Genomic DNA, 17,897 nt, shown 5'->3' on the forward strand with positions numbered 1-17,897 from the left:
AGACGGGGTTTCACCGTGTTAGCCAGGATGGTCTCGATCTCCTGACCTAGTGATCCGCCCATCTCGGCCTCCCAAAGTGCTGGGATTACAGGCGTGAGCCACCGTGCCCAGCCCAGCCTCACTCTTGAGATCCTATGGGCCCAGAAGTCTTTCTTCTGTGACAAGCCTGCGGTCACAGCTTCTGGGCAGCAGAACTTTGGAAAAAGCAGAACGTTCCCCACCAGCTGAATTCCCTGGTGCAAGCAGGTTCTGCTGATCCTGCTGATTGTGCTGCGTCTTCAGATAGATCCATGTGTCTGGGTTGGCTCCTGCTGGTGCTGGGCCACCATGTGATGTCCTCATTGCCTACTTCTGCATGGCCTCTCCATGCTGCAAGTTAGTTAGGGGAGCATCTTATGAGGAATCAGACTCAGCCATGCACAAAAACAGATGCATAGTTTTCAGGTGACAAAGAGGAGGTGAATCAAAGAACCTAATTCTTGCAAGTTCCTTGGTAAGAAATAGGAACTAATCAAAACCAGGCTTGGGAGCAGGATGTCCTCTGTGACTGCTGGGGTTCAAGGCAGAATATGACTGTGTCTTTTACTAGCCATAGTTACTTGCTGTGTACTTCCCTAAGGAGACTGGCATTTCAGATCTATTTGATCTTTGTGTGCTGCATACTTATGGGGTGGAAGACTAGGAGGTGAGGTGGGGCAGGGAGAAAGAGTATGGGACCGACAATTAGAGCACCGAAGAATATATGTGTGGTTCTTGTAATGACTTTTTCTTTCTCATGGCCCTGAAGGTAAACTTAAAGGCTTCCCAAAACGTGTGTGTATCTAACTCACAAGTATTACCAGTCTCTCTTTTATTTCCCATTACTCAAGTATAAATTTATGTGCGAGGTGGCTCATGTCTGTAATCCCAGCACTTTGGGAGGCTGAGGTCGGTGGATCACTTGAGGTCAGGAGTTCGAGACGAGCCTGGTCAGCACAGTGAAACCCCATGTCTACCAAAAATACAAAAATGAGCCAGGCGTGGTGGCACACACCTGTAATCCCAGCTACTCGGGAGGCTGAGGCAGGAGAATTGCCTGAACCTGGGAGGCGGAGGTTGTAGTGAGCTACAATCCCTACTGCACTCCAACCTGGGCAGCAAAGCAAGACTCTGTCTCAAAAAAAAAAAAAAAAAAAAAGAAAAAAAATCACGTGTGATGGTCAAGGAGAATACATGCTAAAATGTGACAGTCACTTCTCTGGATTCGTATCTCAAGCTTAATTCCTGACTCCACCGCTTACTAGCTTTGTGACCAACTTACTTCACCACTGTAAACCTCAGTAAAATAGGAATAAAGTTATACCAACCTCATAAAAAAGTTGACACAGGGCCTGGTACATAAAAAGCTCCCAGTAAGAGTTATTATTGTTATTGTCATTACAACATTACAACATTACAGTTGCTCTTTTGTTTTAAGAAAAAGCCTAGAGGCTGATCGCTTGAGACCAGAAGTTCAAGACCACCAACCTGGGCAACATAGTGAGACCCTGTTTCTACAGGAAAAAAAAAAAAAGCTGAATTTAGTGGTATGTACCTGTAGTCCTAGCTACTCAGGAAACGAGGTGGGAGGATTGCTTGAGCTTGAGTTCAACACTGCCGTGAGCTATGGTCATGCCACTGGACTCCAGTCTGAGTGACAAAGCAAGACCCTGTCTCTAAAAAGAAAGAAAAGGCCAGAAAGCCTTAGTAGAATTATTTATGAGTTACTTTTTTGCAGCAGTTGTGAGCCTGAAATGAATAACAGAACACACATGATAAAATGGCTTTCTATTCCTAGCTGGGATTTTTTTCAGTTACTTCCTTAGAATTAACATTTCTCTTAGAAACTTGAGGTCAGGAATAATGAGTTTTCAGTAGTCTACTATGATTCGAAAAACTGAAGATTAAAAAAGTCCATCATTAAATATATTGAGTGAATAAAATTACATGTATTACCATAAAAATGTTTTCCTTTTTGGGGGAGGTAATCTTCACACAGCCAAGCCCACCATGCTAGTAGAAATGTATTTAACGAAAGGATCTTGGTGGAAAATTACTATTCGCCAAAATTTTCGTTCTTACTGTTTTAATTAACTTTTTTCCTTTTTGGCCTTAAACTCTGCTTGCCCTGTAAGAGCAGAGCTCTTTCTTTCCTTCTAGAGTTTTCATCATCTTCCAGTTGTGTTCATAGGGATAAACCCAATATCAGCAACTCATCCAACAACCCGACTTACCTTTAAGCAATAATATTTGACAGTTTCTCAGACTTGTTTACCAAGCAGGGGTATTTCTCATTTCTCAGCTAGGTTTATAATCTGAAGATTCATATCATCACATTCTCCCACCCCTGGGGCCTTCAAAGGAGGAGATGAAAGAAGAAGGGACCAGCTCTTGGTGTGCAGGTCACAGCTGGAACCGCACAAGTCCATGCACTCTGGGGCTGACAAGCAGGATGTTCCCTTGTACTGAGAGGAAACGAAATTGAAAATGCAAGTCTGAGCTCATTTCTTTCTGGTGACTTGTGAGTCGCTTTAGATGTTTGCAACCTTATCCCAATGCTGTATGAAGAAAGGAGGTCATTGAAGGAGGCCCCGGCTTAGGCGTGTCCTCTGGTGGGTGCTTTTGTTCGGTTCAGTTTGGTTTTTAAATACGAGTGGGTGATGGCTTTTTCTTTTCTTTTGAGAAATGTGGAAACAAAGACTCTTTGATTTAAGACCTCAGACTTCATGCATAGAGAGAGTAATAATCACCCAAATCATAATATCTGACCAAAATTTTCAGAACTTTTGGAATCCCCATTCTTGGCTTTTTAAAAGTTAGACCTGAAATCCAGAAGGAAGATTTGGGCTGTCAGGGATAACAGCTGTATTCTGAGTGCATGCAGCCCTTTCTTGGGTTCTTTGGGTGGGAGGAATTGCAGATTCTTTTCTCTGCCTCCTGTCAGCACAGCCTGCCACAGATGCCCAAGGGAAATCCGTCTGGCCTGGAAAATCCAGAAGCACAGCCAAGGCATGGCTTGCTTTCTCTGGACCACAGAGTGGTATAACTATTTATGATAAATAAACAGGAAACACCAATTTATGCTTTCCCACTCATGATGGGACTAAACTAGCTAGTTTGGAGTGAAACTCTTTGGGCTTCCTTGCTCCTTAGTCTACCTTGCAATGCTACAGTCTTGTGAGCACCACCATTGCAGAGATGAACAGTTTTTTTCCTTCTGAGCTCCTCTGGGTATGCACTGCCTGGGATGATGGAAGGGCTTGTGGATCTGCCTAGTCCATAAAGGTTAAAGCAAGCAGGTTTATCTGCTTTTCTCAGCATGGGCTAATAATATTTACAAGAAAACTTTTCTGGTTTGTTTTATATTTTAAAATTAATTTGTGCTTATTGTAGAAAAAAATGTAAAAAGAATCAAAAGTGATTCATAATCCTACTCCCCTAGGAGTAGCCACCTTTCTAGATTTTCTCCACGCCCATAGGTGCATGGAAGTCAATACTGGGTTGATACTTGCATTCGTTTCTATTGCTGCTGTGACAAATTACCGCAAATATAGTAGCTTAAAAAATATGCATTTAGCCAGGCACAGTGGCTCATGCCTGTAATCCCAGCATTTTGGGAAGCTGAGGCTGGAGGATCTCTTGAGCCCAGGAGTTCAAGCCCTGGGCAACATAGCGAGACCTTGTCTCTAATAATAATAATTTTTAAAAATACACATGCATTATCTTACAGCTTTAGAAGGCAGAAGTCTGAAATTCATCTGCTGTGGATGAATATCTGACCAAAATAACTTTCAGAACTTTTGGAATCCCCATTCTTGGCTTTTTAAAAGTTAGACCTGAAATCCAGAAGGAGGATTGAGACCAGGCTGGTCTCAATTGAGACCCCCGTCCCGCAAATTCATATACTGAAGTCTTAACCCTCAGTGTGGTGGTATTTGGAGGTGGGCCTTTTGGGATATAATTAGGTTTACATGAAGTCACAGACTGGAGCCCTCATGATAGGATTAATGCCCTTGTAAGAAGAGACATCAGACAGCTTCTCTCCCCACTGTGTGCGGACACAGTGAGAGGGCAGCTGTCTGCAATCCAGGGAGAGAGCCTTCAGCAGAAACCGACCATTCTGGCACCTTGATCTTGGACTTCCAGACTCTAGAACTGTGAGAAAATAAGTGCGCGTTGTTCATATCAACCAGTCTATGGTATTTTATGGCAGCTCAAACAAACTAAGACTGGGCTAAAATCAAGGTGTCAGTGGGTAGTGTTCCTTCTAGAGGCTCTGGGGAAGAGTTCACTTTCTTCCCTCTTTCGTTCTGTATGCTGCCTACATTCCTTGGCTCATGGCCCCTTCCTCCATCTTCAAGGCCAGCAGTGCAGCATCTTCAGATCTCTCTCTCTCTCTCTCTCTCTCTCTCTCTCTCTCTCTCTCTCTGACCTTCCTAGTTCCCTCCTGCAATTACATCAGACCCAACTGGATATTTCAGGATAGCTTTCCCATCTCAAGTACCTAAACTTAATCACAACTGCAAAGTTCTTTTTACCTGTAAAGCAACGTATTACAGGTTTTGGGGATTAGGACTTGGACACTGTTGGTGAGGCCATTGTTCTGCCCACCACAGGAGGCAATATATAGTGTTCATCTTATGCTGATTGAGTGTCTGCCAAGTGCCATGCACTTTTGCTTTCTTTCGCACAGTTAATAAGTGGTGAACTAGGATTTGAACCCAGGCAGTCTGGCTCTCCCACCTGCACTCTTGAACTCCTGCAATATATCTACTTCTGCGGTCTGCTTTTTCTCTTAATATAGTTTGAATATGTTCTGGTGACCTTAACCATTCCTCTAAGTTTGAGAGTCTGAAACGTGATTTGTAATGGCTAAATAATACTTCATTACCTAAATGAGCCATAGTTAACTTAACCGTTCTTCAATAGGAAGAGATCTTGGTGTAGTTAAAAAAACACAGTGCTGAACATTCTTGTACATGAGTTTTGTGCCCATACTTAATTACTAAATGAACTTGGGCCAGAAAAGTTCCTTGGAAGCTGGTTAACTACTGTACATTAGACAACGGTATTTCCTAAACAGTTTTTCTTTTTTTCCCCCCTTCTGTATTCATTTACTTACTTTAAAATTTTTTTCCCCTTCTGTATTCGTTTACTTACTTTAAAATGAGGTCTCACTATGTTAACCAGGCTGGTCTCAAACTCCTGAGCTCAAGTGATCCTCTGACCTCAGCCTCCCGAAGTACTGGGATTACAGGCATGAGCCTCTGCACCTGGCTTTTTTTCTTGAGGTATTTAATAGATTCTATGAAGTGAGGTTTTCTGGTTAACTAAACTTGAGAAATGCTGCACTCCCATTCCTGAATTAGAGCTTCACAATCATATTCACATTAAAACCAGAAGTCCTCTGGTAAACAAATCCCTCTCTCCATCCTTGTTTTCTTTAACCCAGTGTTTCCCAAGCTTAATTTGACCAAAGATTTTTTTTCTTTGAGGCATCAAGTACTATCCTACAAAGCTAAGGTCACAGGACACAATGTTAGAAACACATCTTTGGAGTCAAAAAAGTGAAGCCACTTACCCTCAAACTCCTTCAAAGGCTTAAGTCTAAAATTACTCCAGATGGAATAGTTTAAATATAATCACATTTATGAAATAAACTCAAATGTTTCCTATTCTCCACTCAGAATTTCAGTCTAACATTGTTCTAGTGGTTCCTTATGTTCATTATAGAGGTCACATTATACCTGTTCCCTGCTCCGTAAATGTCAGGACTGGCCATCAGCCGAGACCAATACAGATCTGCCCTGAGGTCTACATGGCACTGTGTGTTCATGTTGTTGTTTAGGGATAGCGACTGACGTCCTTCAAGAGAGCCATTCTGGCCGGGCACAGTGGCTCATGCCTGTAATCCCAGCACTTTGGGTGGCTGAGACAGACTGATCACTTGAGGTCAGAAGTTCGAGACCAGCCTGGCCAACATGGTAAAACCCTGTCTCTAGTAAAAATACAAAAATTAGCCGGGCATAGTGGTGGGTGCCTGTAATCCCAGCTACTCAGGAGGCTGAGGCAGGTGAATCACTTCAACCTGGGAGGCAGAGGTTGCAATGAGCCAAGATCACTGCACTCCAGCCTGGGCGACAGAGCAAGACTCCGTTTCAAAAAAATGAAAGAAAAACAAAAGTGTTCTATAGAGTGTTCAGTGCAGGTGAGGAACTGGATGGCAGGATGTTCTCATTGAAAATGGGGCAAATTTCAGGCATCACAAGCTATTGAATCATTACAGGTAAATAAACCGATAGCAAAGTTTGAGGGAGTAAGCGAAGCTGGACCTGGGGTTACTGGGGAAGTGCTGGGTGAGATGTACACTGGAGCAGTGAAAAAGAAGTACCAAAGATAACCATCATGGTTTGGGGAGTCTAATGGGGCATGTCCTCTGGGCCAAGGGACTTCAAGGGGCCTTATGGGGTCATGAAAAAGGATGTGATTGAGCTCCCAGGCCTGTGGCACAGACTATTTGCATCACATTCATGTAATGATCTTTGAGACCCAAACAGTGGTGCTGTCCGCAGTGTCCACTACTGGGGGAAGAGCATCCGGAGTGCTGTCACCATCCTAATGGAGAGGACCTCTGGCTGCAAACTCTGGACCTCTGAGGAAGTTGTCAGGTGTGGAACAGGTTTCTCTCCAGCCTTTTGGCAGCCTGTGTGATTCCTAAGATGGCACCCAGAATTCTGGTGCCTGGTGTGAACCATACTTGGGGAGGATCATCAGAGATCACAGTGCCCAGCAAAGAAGCCTGGCTGAGCTAGCTTCCCTTGATACTGACCAGAATGATGGCCGGAAGTCTGGGGATGAGGCATAGTGTCTTCTCTCTCTGGGGACCTGTGATAGCTCTCCTAAGGGGGTAGATAGAACCAGAACATGGGCTTAGTTATCCAAAGCGACCATTCTCAGCCCCCTTGTCTCTCTGGAAGCCCCTGCTCCAGAACTGCTAAGCCAGCCTTCCTTTCCTGCTACTTCTCTGACCTCTAGTGGCTAGAACTGGAAAAACTTACTCAAGGGATGAAATCATCAATAAAGCAGGAAATGGCTTTGATGTTTAATGGCTGACCACTTCTCTATAGTAGTCCTTCACCCTCTTTACAACATTCTTTCTGCATACATTCCATCATTTAATTCAGCCATCATCAACACTGGGTTTGGGCTCCAGACTGTGACTGTTACTATCTCATGTAACTTGGGCTGGAGTTGGCCTCTGAGCCTCTGTGGTCATGACATCCAGGTGTCACGACATCCACCCTAATAACTGCATTCCAGGGTTGTTGCAAGGCTCAAATGACATGAAGCCTACAAAAGAAGTGATATATAAATCTGCTTGTTACTCCAAAGCCATTGAGTCTGTGATTCTGTAAACCTAAAATGTTTTAATTCATATATTTTGGTGAAGGCATTTAAGCCCTTTCCTCTGATTCTCTATGGGAGATTCTGTCCCAATCCATAAGCATTTACTTGTGGTTGTTATGTACATTTCATAATGGGCTTACTGATTACTCAACAAACATGAATTGCCTACCTCGTGCCATGTACCACAGCTACTGCTGGGATCTGGCAATGATCAGACAGGCAAGGCTCTACTTGAATGGAGTTTACATTCAAATGAATTAAGGGGATTCATAGACAGGTGAAACATACCCCCCTGTCCTCAGGATGACATTATAGCTTAAATGAGAAGACAAAAGCTTCAATAACCAGATAAGATTCAAGTCAGTATGTGAAAATGGCCTTCACAGAAATATAAACAGGAGTTCCACTGTGCTGTGTGTGAAAGGGAGAAGCTAGAAGCAATGAATATAGGCTGTGCTTTCTAGGTGTTTAACGATGGAAGAATGGCTGGTGGGAAGTGATCTGGACACTTGAGAGGTCAACTGGAAAATGATGAAAATTAACCTGGTAATTGGTGTCTATAACCTGGTAATTGTGTCATAAAATGACGCAAACATTTTATGCAGAATATGCATGAAATTTTTCATCTCACCCTGTAGTCATATTATTCTTTGAGATTCCAATTAAATGGTAGCTAGATTCATTAGATGCTTTCTGTTCTGAATGTTAACCTTATAAATATTAACTTTGTCCTCATAATAACTATCTGAGGGTAGGTACCCTTATCATCATACCCATTTTACAGATGAGGGAACTAAGATATCAAAAGAGTAAGTAACTTGCCCAAAGTGATTTGGCTGCCAAGTCATGGATTCAAGTGCACTGGCTGGCTCCAGAGCTTACACGCTCACCACTGTGCTATATTGTTTCTTAAGCCTTCAATTAAAAAGTCAATTGGAATTTTCAGAGATACATACTAAGTGTGCAGGAGTGAGGTGACCTGAGGTCTGGGATTGGTTTAAAATAATTCAGCAAGTCTAAGGAAGGAAGGAAGAGCCAATTATGCTAAAATCTTGATAAATGTTTACTCTGGGTGATATTTATAATGTTTATAGGGGTCATTATAGCATTCCCTCATTTCCGTAATAAAAAATAGAAACGGTTTCTAGTGAACTTGGAGATTTTGAAATACTTATTATTGTACTGTTAATATCAAAAGACTTTTCAGTTATCTGGGTAATTTAGATCAAAGCAACAAATTTCACTGTTATTAATGTAATGTGGCCATGAAATGGAGTGCCCTTTTCTGTATATTAAAACCTATTTTCCACCTAATCCCCAAGTGTGACAGCTAAATACCTTAAAAAAGAAATCAAGAAGGGTGTATCCTGCCAAATGTATTTGATAGAATAGCAAAATGTTTGAGTTAGAAGAGACCACAAAGATAACTTCTTCCAAAATTCCCATTTAACCGCTATGGCAGTTAAAGCTAGGAGAATTTAAGTGATCAGCCCACGATTGAAGTGGGAACATGAAATGATGATCTGTAGTCAGTCACATAGCCAAGTACTGGAAGAGCAGGAGTTAAAAACCTGGGTTTCCTGGACTCCAGGCCTTTGTATCTCTCATCAGAAGGAGGTTGTGCCAGTAAAGGGCTAAGCAGCCCACATGGAAACATGGACACCAGGCTTTACTTGTGATTCCTGCTACATCAGGCAGTTGCCAAGTTAGAAGCCTGGGATATAAGATGAAGAAAGGTGAGTCCCCTTCGGCTTGGAACTGGAAGAGGTCAAATGGCCCTTTCCCCTCCCAAATGGGGCCATGCAAGCCCCATTTATCTTGTGTGTTTTCTCCACATTCCTTGTTCACAGGTTCTAGCTGCGTCAACCACAAAGGGCATAACTGGAAAAATCATAATTGTTGCACTTGAAGATACTTCCCAGAAGTGCATTTGGGGCTCTGTGTCAATAAACCCACCCCCTGAAGGGCCAGAAGCCAGGGCCGGGCATTTCTTGGGAGGGAGGGATGGAAATGGTCTTGGTGAGGGTGTGTAGAGTCACCACAACCACTGTTGAATTAATCACTGACCTCATCTCTCCATCCTGAGGATTCTTGGAGGACATTGCAAGAGCTAAGATCTCCTCATTCCCAAGGCTGGTGTGCACCTTTTCCACTGCCTTTGTTGGTGTACACTTCTTAAGGTCTGGGAGGCCTCAAACCCCAATGTTTCAGGACCCCAGCAGGTGAAGTAAATGAATAAAGCTGGCCAGTGTAAGACCGGGGCGAACTGAGAAGAACAAACTTCATCCTTATTCAAAGGTTTTATAACACTGGGCTGTCCGCACAAAAAGCCTGGGCAGGTCAGCAGACAACTGGCTTCCTCTGCTATAGAGGATAGACCCTGGTGAGGAAAGCAGGAGGCCTGGGTGCCATCACTGGCTCCCTATGACTTGAGTACAGCCTTCCCTTGGCAGAGCCTCAAGCTCTTTCATCTGTTAAGAAGTGGGTCTGTGAGTCTCCAAGGCGCCACCACCTGTGACAGTCTAATTCTATGATCTGTGATAGAATACATGTCTCAAAACAACTGGAGCCACTGTCGGTCTGTCCAACATATATTTGCAAAATGCGTGCTGGGCCTGTTTGATCTAACTGACTTTTTGGAACTTGGTGTCCTTGAGATCTTTGGATGGGTTTGTGCATTAACCTTAAGTTCTTTGATCCCTGTAATATAATAAAATGGCCTACACTTAACCATCATTCTGGTACCACTCTCTGTGTCAGAGGTTGTTGCTCTTTTATTTGCCAGTTTTCTTTCTAAAAGCAGTCATGAGCAGACAAGCTTAGAAAGGGTATTCTCTTCGTGTTGTTTCAGGGAAAATAGAGAAAGTCAAACCTCCTCCATCCCCCACCACTGAAGGCCCCAGCTTGCAGCCTGACTTAGCCCCTGAAGAGGCTGCCGGAACCCAGCGGCCCAAGAATCTGATGCAGACCCTCATGGAAGACTATGAGACACACAAATCTAAAAGGCGCGAGAGAATGGATGATAGTAGTGTAAGTTTTTCCTCCTTTCCTCTTTCACTTCTCTGAGTGCGGCCATCGGTGTGGCGTGTGGCATTCCAGTTCAGGCACAAATGTGTCTGTGGTTGTCTGGTCAGCATTAGGGTTCCAATATCAGTTTTCAAATATGTGGTTTCACATGCCTGGAACTGGGTTTGGGTTTTTGCCTGTTTCAAAAAAAAATGTTGATCATGCAGGGAGCTGGTCCTTTGCGGCCAAGTATAGCTGGAGTCGACCAGCAAGGCTAGTGCGTAAGATGTTTGGTGCATAGAAAGACAGCATGCAAGGGCCACGCAGAGAGAAGGTTGCAAGTGCCCTGAAATCATCCCTAAGCACCTGGGAGCTGATTTCTACCATTGCCCAGTAGAGATTTTATTTCTCTAGACAAGGATGAAGATGCTGTTCCTTCAAAGCCGACCCTCTAGGCAATCCCTAACAATGTTACGGTGCTTAAAAGACTGAGTGTGTTTGGGGCTGTTAACAAGCCCATGTGCATAGCTTGACAGCAAAGAGCCAGTTAAAGTGACCGTTGAAAACCACATGGCTACTCTGCTACCCCCAAGCCCTCAGAACTTTGCACATAACGTTCAAATTAACTGTGAAGGAAGTCATTTGCTCTGTGGTTTCTTTCTCCGGTTAGAGACATAGGAACTGTTGCTCTACACAGTCCCAGGAGCCTGGAGATCAGCCTCAGGGTTCATGCCAACCTCCTATGGGTCTTCTGGCACCAGTCTCTTAGCACATATTGAAGTCATCACCTCCTCCCCTGACTGCACTTAAGTCACAAATAGCTTGGGTTGGTTGAGGATCCTGCTGAGTTTACCTGAGACAGTCCTGGCTTACGCCTGTTGTGGTGTTGTGATTATTAATATCCCCTTTCACTCTTTTGTTGTTGTTGTTGTTGAGACAGGGTCTGTCTCTGTCACCCAGGCTGGAATGCGTTGATGTAATCATGGCTCATCGCATCCTCGGCCTCCTGGGTTCAGGCAATCCTCCCGCCTCAGCTTCCTGAATAGCTGGGACCACAGGCGTATGCCACCATACCTGGCTTATTTTTTAACTTTTTTGTAGAAAGGAGGTCTCATTATGTTGCTCAGACTGTTCTTCAACTCCTGAGCTCAAGGGATACTCCCACCCCAGCTTCCTAAAGTGCTGGGATTACAGGCATGAGCCACTGCACCCAGCCTGCCTTTCACTCTTGAAAGTGTCCCAGTTTGGGTGATAAACCATCTGGTCACCTTAAACTTGAATGCTATGAAGTTCACAGTAAGAATTCCCTGCTGTTTTATTGCCTTTTATATCCTAGCTGGCTAACTTAAAGGATTTCTGGAGTTGAAGCCCAGATGCTGAAAGTTGCTTTCAAAATATATGGTGGTAAAGAAAGGAAGAAAGCAAATGGATATCTGGCAGCCTGGCTTCTCACTTGGCATCTCCCAGGCTTTCCCTTGTGTTTACACCTGAACTGCATGGAGCACTGGCTCAGCTGCTGTATTAGGCTGCAGCTATTCTACTGGGCTCTTCACTGTATTAGACAGTGGGATGATGCCCAGCCCTGGGTAGCTGCTGCAGACATTTCCACTGCTGAACCTCACTGTAGGGGAGCCAGCAGCTCCTTTTGTGAGCCTGTAGGAGCCAGCAGCTCCTTTTGTGAGCCTGTAGGATTTTTCCCTGGCTACTCAGTCACTTTACCAGCCCTTCTTTGAAGCCCCACTTCATGCCTGAAGAAAGGATAAAGTTTGCCTTAAGAATTTTCTGGAAGTTAAATCATTTTGAAACTTGGTGCTCTAGGTGTCTGGTTTCTTTTCTCCTAGCGACTCTGCTCTATACATCAGCAGCTTTGGTAGAATTTAGCCAAGTGGATGCCCCACATTCTGATGTGGATGGGGAAGAACAAGTAGAACCACTTAGCATGTGACCCACGTGAGTGTTTGCTGAGCACACTCTACTTGTCACTTGTGTATGTCTTTTGTGTTGGAGTGCAGATGATAGAGAAAAATACTCCATACAGAAGGGTAGAGGCAGTTCTCACTCATTTCATAAAGGCAGAGGGCTGGAAGCTCTTTCGTGCACACGCTGACACTCTGGCAGCCACCTAACAAATGCCAACCAGGCTGGGTTTTTCCTCTGCATGAATGAAGCTGCTTGGAATGAGCATTTTAATATGCTGATTGCCCTCCACTTATGAAGCAAAGAGGCAGCCTCCTGTCTCTATATTTTCCAGTAAATAAACATTTTGAAAAAGAAAGAGACCTAACTAATTAAGCTGTTAATATCCCTGGATCTTGGATTCAAAGCCAAATGTTTTGCACTGTTATTGCTATTACAACAGAACAAGTTTGCTGTTGTTGAAAATTCTTAGGATCAGGACAAAATCTACCAATCCACTATATGCTCATTTAAGAGACCCAAATCTAAAACAACAAATTCAGATTGCTTCTAAAGCAAAGATATGATCATCAGTCAGGCTTCAAATAAGAGCCCTCTCCTAGCCCTTCCAATTCAGGGAAACTTTTCTCCTGTGTCTATGTCGATCACTGGTGAATGTGTTGAAATTTACCTGTAGCGATGGACAAAGATTCATTTGTTTCCTAACCAATCTGTGGCCCCTTTTCCATTTTTTCTTTTTCTTTAATACCAGAAGGATAGTAATAGAGAACAGATGGATTGCTGGGGGGTGGAGTTGTGTAACTGGCTTACCTATCCGTAGAAGCATAAAGTTAATTCTCTTAAAGGTTAAGTAATTCTGATCTCCAGCCTCCATTTACATACACTATTCTCATGGAGAAACATGGCTTCTTAGACTCTCCACCCTCTAAGCACCTCAGTGGCTCACACCTACACACCCAGCATCTCCCCATGTTATGCAGCATCACCCCCATGTTATGCAGCATCACCCCTGGCACCTCCATTTGCCAATATTTTTTCCAGTAAGCCACTTGGCAGTATTTTGGCATGTCGTTTTGGAGACGATAAACCACACCTGAGAATCAATGCCTGTCACGTGATTAGAACACAACCGTGTGTTTGCCCATCGAAAATAACAGTTGTTTGTGAATTGAGCAAAAATAATTCTTATTTTTTATTCTTTCTAAGGAGAAGGCAGAGTTAAAAACAAGACAGGTGCTGATCATTGGAATGTGTATAAAGTGTGATATGTTAGACACAATGATATTGAGGAGAGTGAAAGACAGAGGAGAAAGATAGAATGTAGCTATGGCTGAAGTTTTGCTGAGTGAGAAAAACTTATCTTTGCCATCAAAACAAGTTCAGTGTCCCCCAAGCCCCCATCAGAGTTGTGGTGGCCTCTGGGGTCCTGTCCACAGGGACTCAGCTCAGGGCCCTGCTCTATCCAGTTTTCCACTTTATAAAAAGTCATATGCAGCGAGGCCCCTGGCTTATGGGAGTCAGGGAGTGGTGTTATCCAAAGGTTATCCCCAACCGGCCATATTTGTTCCTAGCTCAGAACTTGAGCAAAGTACTCCCTTTAGTTGCCACAGTCTTCACCCACCTGGGCTGATTTCTTTGTCCTGTATATTGGAGTCACCAATGAGTGTCTCCAGCCTTACTTATTAATGGACCTCTTGGCTAATTCTGGGGGCAGGAGGATTACCCCACCCCTACCCACTTACCCAAGGCTGTTTACCAACCTATGCAAGGCCTTTGTGTGAATTAGGAAAAAAAACACCCTTGTTCCTCTATGAAGATGCAGCCCTGCACCAGCCACATATTTGGGGGGTAGAGTAGGGGACTGGGCTTTAGTGCCATTCATTCCTTTAGTCTGACGCTTTTGTGCAGTGCACACACCACACACCCAGATGCAGCAATCCTATTCATGTTGTGGGTTTCTCTTATCTGGAAATGTTCTCTTATGTGGAAATGTCTGCTTATCTGGGTCTCATACCATTTCTGCTCAGTCATGCAATTCATAATGGACTAGTGAATCCTACTTTTCTAAAGGGCTTCTTGATGCCTTGCAAAGGGACTGCCTCCAAGGTGGGGTTGCCCACTCATGGATCTAGAAGACATTTGGATCAGTGGGCACAAGTGATAGGCTATTTGGATGTTTTTCCTTCAGGCATGAAGAACCCCTCTAGGAAGCTATGATTCATCAGTCTGTCCTGAGTGACATGACTGTATTTAGGCAAACAGTATTTTTCCAGCCAATTGTTTCCCTAACCTGACCTGAGCCTCAGAAAGTGAAGATGATGGGTCACTGAGTCAATGGTGCTCATAAACATCTCGAGGGTTTGCTTTGCCTTTCTCAGTTGAAGGGATGCTGACCAGAGTCCAAATCATAGCCTCCTGGATGTTCAGCCCCATCTTTACTTCAAGCACAGGATCTGCTCTCAGTGGGGTTTTCCTGTGTGCTCTCTCTCACTCTCTTTCTCATCCCATGACTTCATTACTGAGAGGTCATCCAACCACTCTGTCTCATCTTAGAACAAGAGAAGACCTCGTCAGTTTTCCTGGGCTACGTCAAAGCTGAGAGTTCCTGGCACACATTACCCTTCCAGACCAGGACATGCATTGAGAGTTGTGGCCATACTCTCGCTCAGTGCGTGAAGGAAGCCTATCTGCCTCCTGTTCCCCCAGATGCTACAGGAAGCTCAGTGATGCCTTGTGCTTCCCTAACTCTCTCTTAGGTTCTCACTCATACCCTAGTGAAGATGCAAAGGAGAGAGAAGAGCTCCTGACTTGTCAACTCCCAGCCATTAGCCCAATCATGACAGAACTATAATTCCTAAGTGCTATATATAAGAAGCAGTCAGCAATCACAGATGTGTGATCCCACCTAACTAGTCTGTGGCTATCAATGCCCCAAACCAATAAATGCTTTAAATGCCCCAAGCAGTGTAAATGTACGCTCATTACCATAATTCTGGAGAGGGATGTCCCAAATTGGTCCTGCTATCTCATTTTCCATAGTCAGGCCATTTTTTTCTGTACTTTGAGTAAGACTTTTAGGAACTAAAGGATCATTTCAGTTCCTAAGTGCTCATACTAATAATCCTATATAATCACCAGAAATTGCTATCAAAGGATGATCCCACTCTCAGGAACTTACCCAGGCCTCCAGGGTTCTGACGAGGGAGGCTGTGTGGTCTCCCTAGGCAAGACTACCCTTAGGCCGGTTTCAGAGAATCTGACTACACAAACCAACTGCTGTGATTAGGATCTTCTTTTAATGGAACAACAGGTTACAAGACGGCTTTGGGGTTCAGAGAACCCTACGGGAAGAGAAAAGGCTGTTTGGCTACAGATTCTAGCAAATCCAAAATGGCCCCCAATGACCTTGCTGGTGGGCAGCTGATTGTGTACAGAGGGGAAGGAATCTTGTTAATTCAAAGTACAGAAACTGAAAGCAACGTTTTGAATTAACAAAGTATGGCTTATCTGATATTTTTATTAGTGAACAATAGGGTATCTAGTTGCTGCAAAGAATAGACTTATAAATAAACTAATATCAGATGGAGAAAGTTTTGGCATGGGTGTAGAGTGGTCTCCTGGTATTACTTCCCCTCCCATCCTCTTCTGGTGTGGTGCCTGTTCCCAGCTAGGGGGTGTTCTGTAAGTGTGTCACTGCCATGTACTAACCCTGGTCTTTTCCCTCTCTGCCAGTACACTTCTAAGTTACTGTCTTGCAAGGTGACTTCCGAGGTACTTTTCAATTTGTTTGTCTTGGTCTTACTGAATGCATGATCCAGGTGCATGCTGCTGTGGTTTGCCATTTCCTGATGAGTTAAACGAAAATGGCAAGAAAAATGACTTGTCTCCGTATGTATTTTTTTGTGCCTTTTCTGAATTATGGGACTGCCTCAAAATGTTGGAGTCCATGCAACAGTGATATACGATGGTGTGGTTTGCTGTGCTGTGCTGTGGGGGTGAGTGGGAGGGTACTGGGGAAGACCTTGCCTGCTCACGGATCTTGAAGACGTTTGGACCAGAGGACACAAGTGATGGGCTATTCTGGTTTTTAAAGTTTCTTTAGGCATTAATAGCAAGTATACTTGGCCTGGTTGGAAAACAGTGCAGCTCATGCAGATTGAGCTATTGATTTTCACCCATTCTTTGTTTACCTTAACATAAAGCTAGAAAGCTCCATTCTATAGATTTAAGATGAACCATCCTAATCTATAGATTTATCAAACGTAAACCATCCCAGACCTCCCTCCCTCCAATCTTAAAAGTGTATTTTTATTTTAGAAACTCTAAGCCTTGTTTTCTCCAAAAGCCTCCTTGTTTAAGAGACAAGGTCTTACTCTGTCGCCCAGGGTGGAGTACAGTGGTGCAATCATAGCTCACTGTAGCCTTAACCTCCTGGGCTCAAGCGATCCTCCTGTCTCAGCCTCCCAAAGAGCTGGAACTATAGGTGTGTGCCATTATGCCCAGCTAATTTATTACTTTATATATTTTTTGTAGGGACAGGGGTCTCGCTATGTTGCCCAGGCTGGTCTCAAACTCCTGGCCTCAAGTGATCCTCCTGCCTCAGCCTCCCAAAGCATTGAGGTTACAGGTGTGAGCCACTGTTCTCGGTCCCCAAAAGTCTTCTTTCCTTTTACACAGATTTCACAAATATATGTGCTATAAATATGTGTGCTATGAGAAGGCATAATATTTTTCTCTTTTAATTTTTTTTCTATTTTGTCCATTTTTTCTTTTTGCTGAGAAAGCACAATATTTTTCATATTTTTATTTCTGTATTTTATTTTGATTTTAAAAGAATTATTTCAAATATACAGAATTGTAGAGAGAATCATTCGTTCATTCATTTAACAATTTTCGAGGCTCTACTATGTGTCAGGCATTGTTCTAGGTTCCAAGAATACAGCAGTCAACAAAACAAGTTCCTGATATCATGGAACTGGCATTCAGAATAATATAAGATAATAAAATAATAAAACCCACCTACCCAGCTTTGTTCATTGTTATCATTTCATGATATTTAATATTTTTAAAAGAAATTAATATTGCAAATACGATTTAAGCCCTCTTGTTACTTCTCCCAGTTCCCTCTTCCCCTACAATCTCACAGAGGTAACTATTTTTGAGCTTGTTGTTCATCATTTCCATGCATGGTTTTATACTTATACTACAAATGTGTATATACATAAACAACACCTTATTTTTGCATGTTTAAAGACATTCTGTAAATGGTAAATCATGTTGCAGTATCTTCTGCTCCTGACTTTGTTCTGTCTGCATTGTTTTTAGATGTGTCCTTGTTGATCACTGTGGCTGTGGTTCATTCTTTGTAACTGCTGTATGGTATTCCATTGAATGAATATATCACTATTTATTCAATCTTCTATTATGGAAATGTAGACTGTTTCCAGTTTTTCTTACCGTTAGAAATAATACTTTTATGAATGTTATTATACATGTCTCTTTATGTACCTATGGAAGAACCTCTCTCTATATCTGGGAGTAGAAGCACT

General features: G+C 43.3%; 1 protein-coding gene across 6 annotated transcripts in view; it reads left to right on the top strand.

Annotated features, from left to right (window-relative positions):
- Positions 1-17,897, top strand: part of PALM2AKAP2 (PALM2 and AKAP2 fusion) — a 546,014-nt gene that overhangs the window by 519,475 nt on the left and 8,642 nt on the right. For 5 of the 6 annotated variants that reach the window (XM_054519580.2, XM_054519581.2, NM_001371506.1 and 2 more), the window contains 1 exon segment: positions 10,277-10,455. The exons of the other annotated variant lie outside the window; for it this stretch is intronic. In XM_054519580.2, the coding sequence (XP_054375555.2) occupies positions 10,277-10,455 (179 nt within the window). 6 annotated transcript variants of the gene reach the window in all.

The sequence above is a fragment of the Pongo abelii genome, chromosome 13 (assembly GCF_028885655.2).
Source record: "Pongo abelii isolate AG06213 chromosome 13, NHGRI_mPonAbe1-v2.0_pri, whole genome shotgun sequence".
Lineage (NCBI taxonomy): Eukaryota > Metazoa > Chordata > Mammalia > Primates > Hominidae > Pongo > Pongo abelii.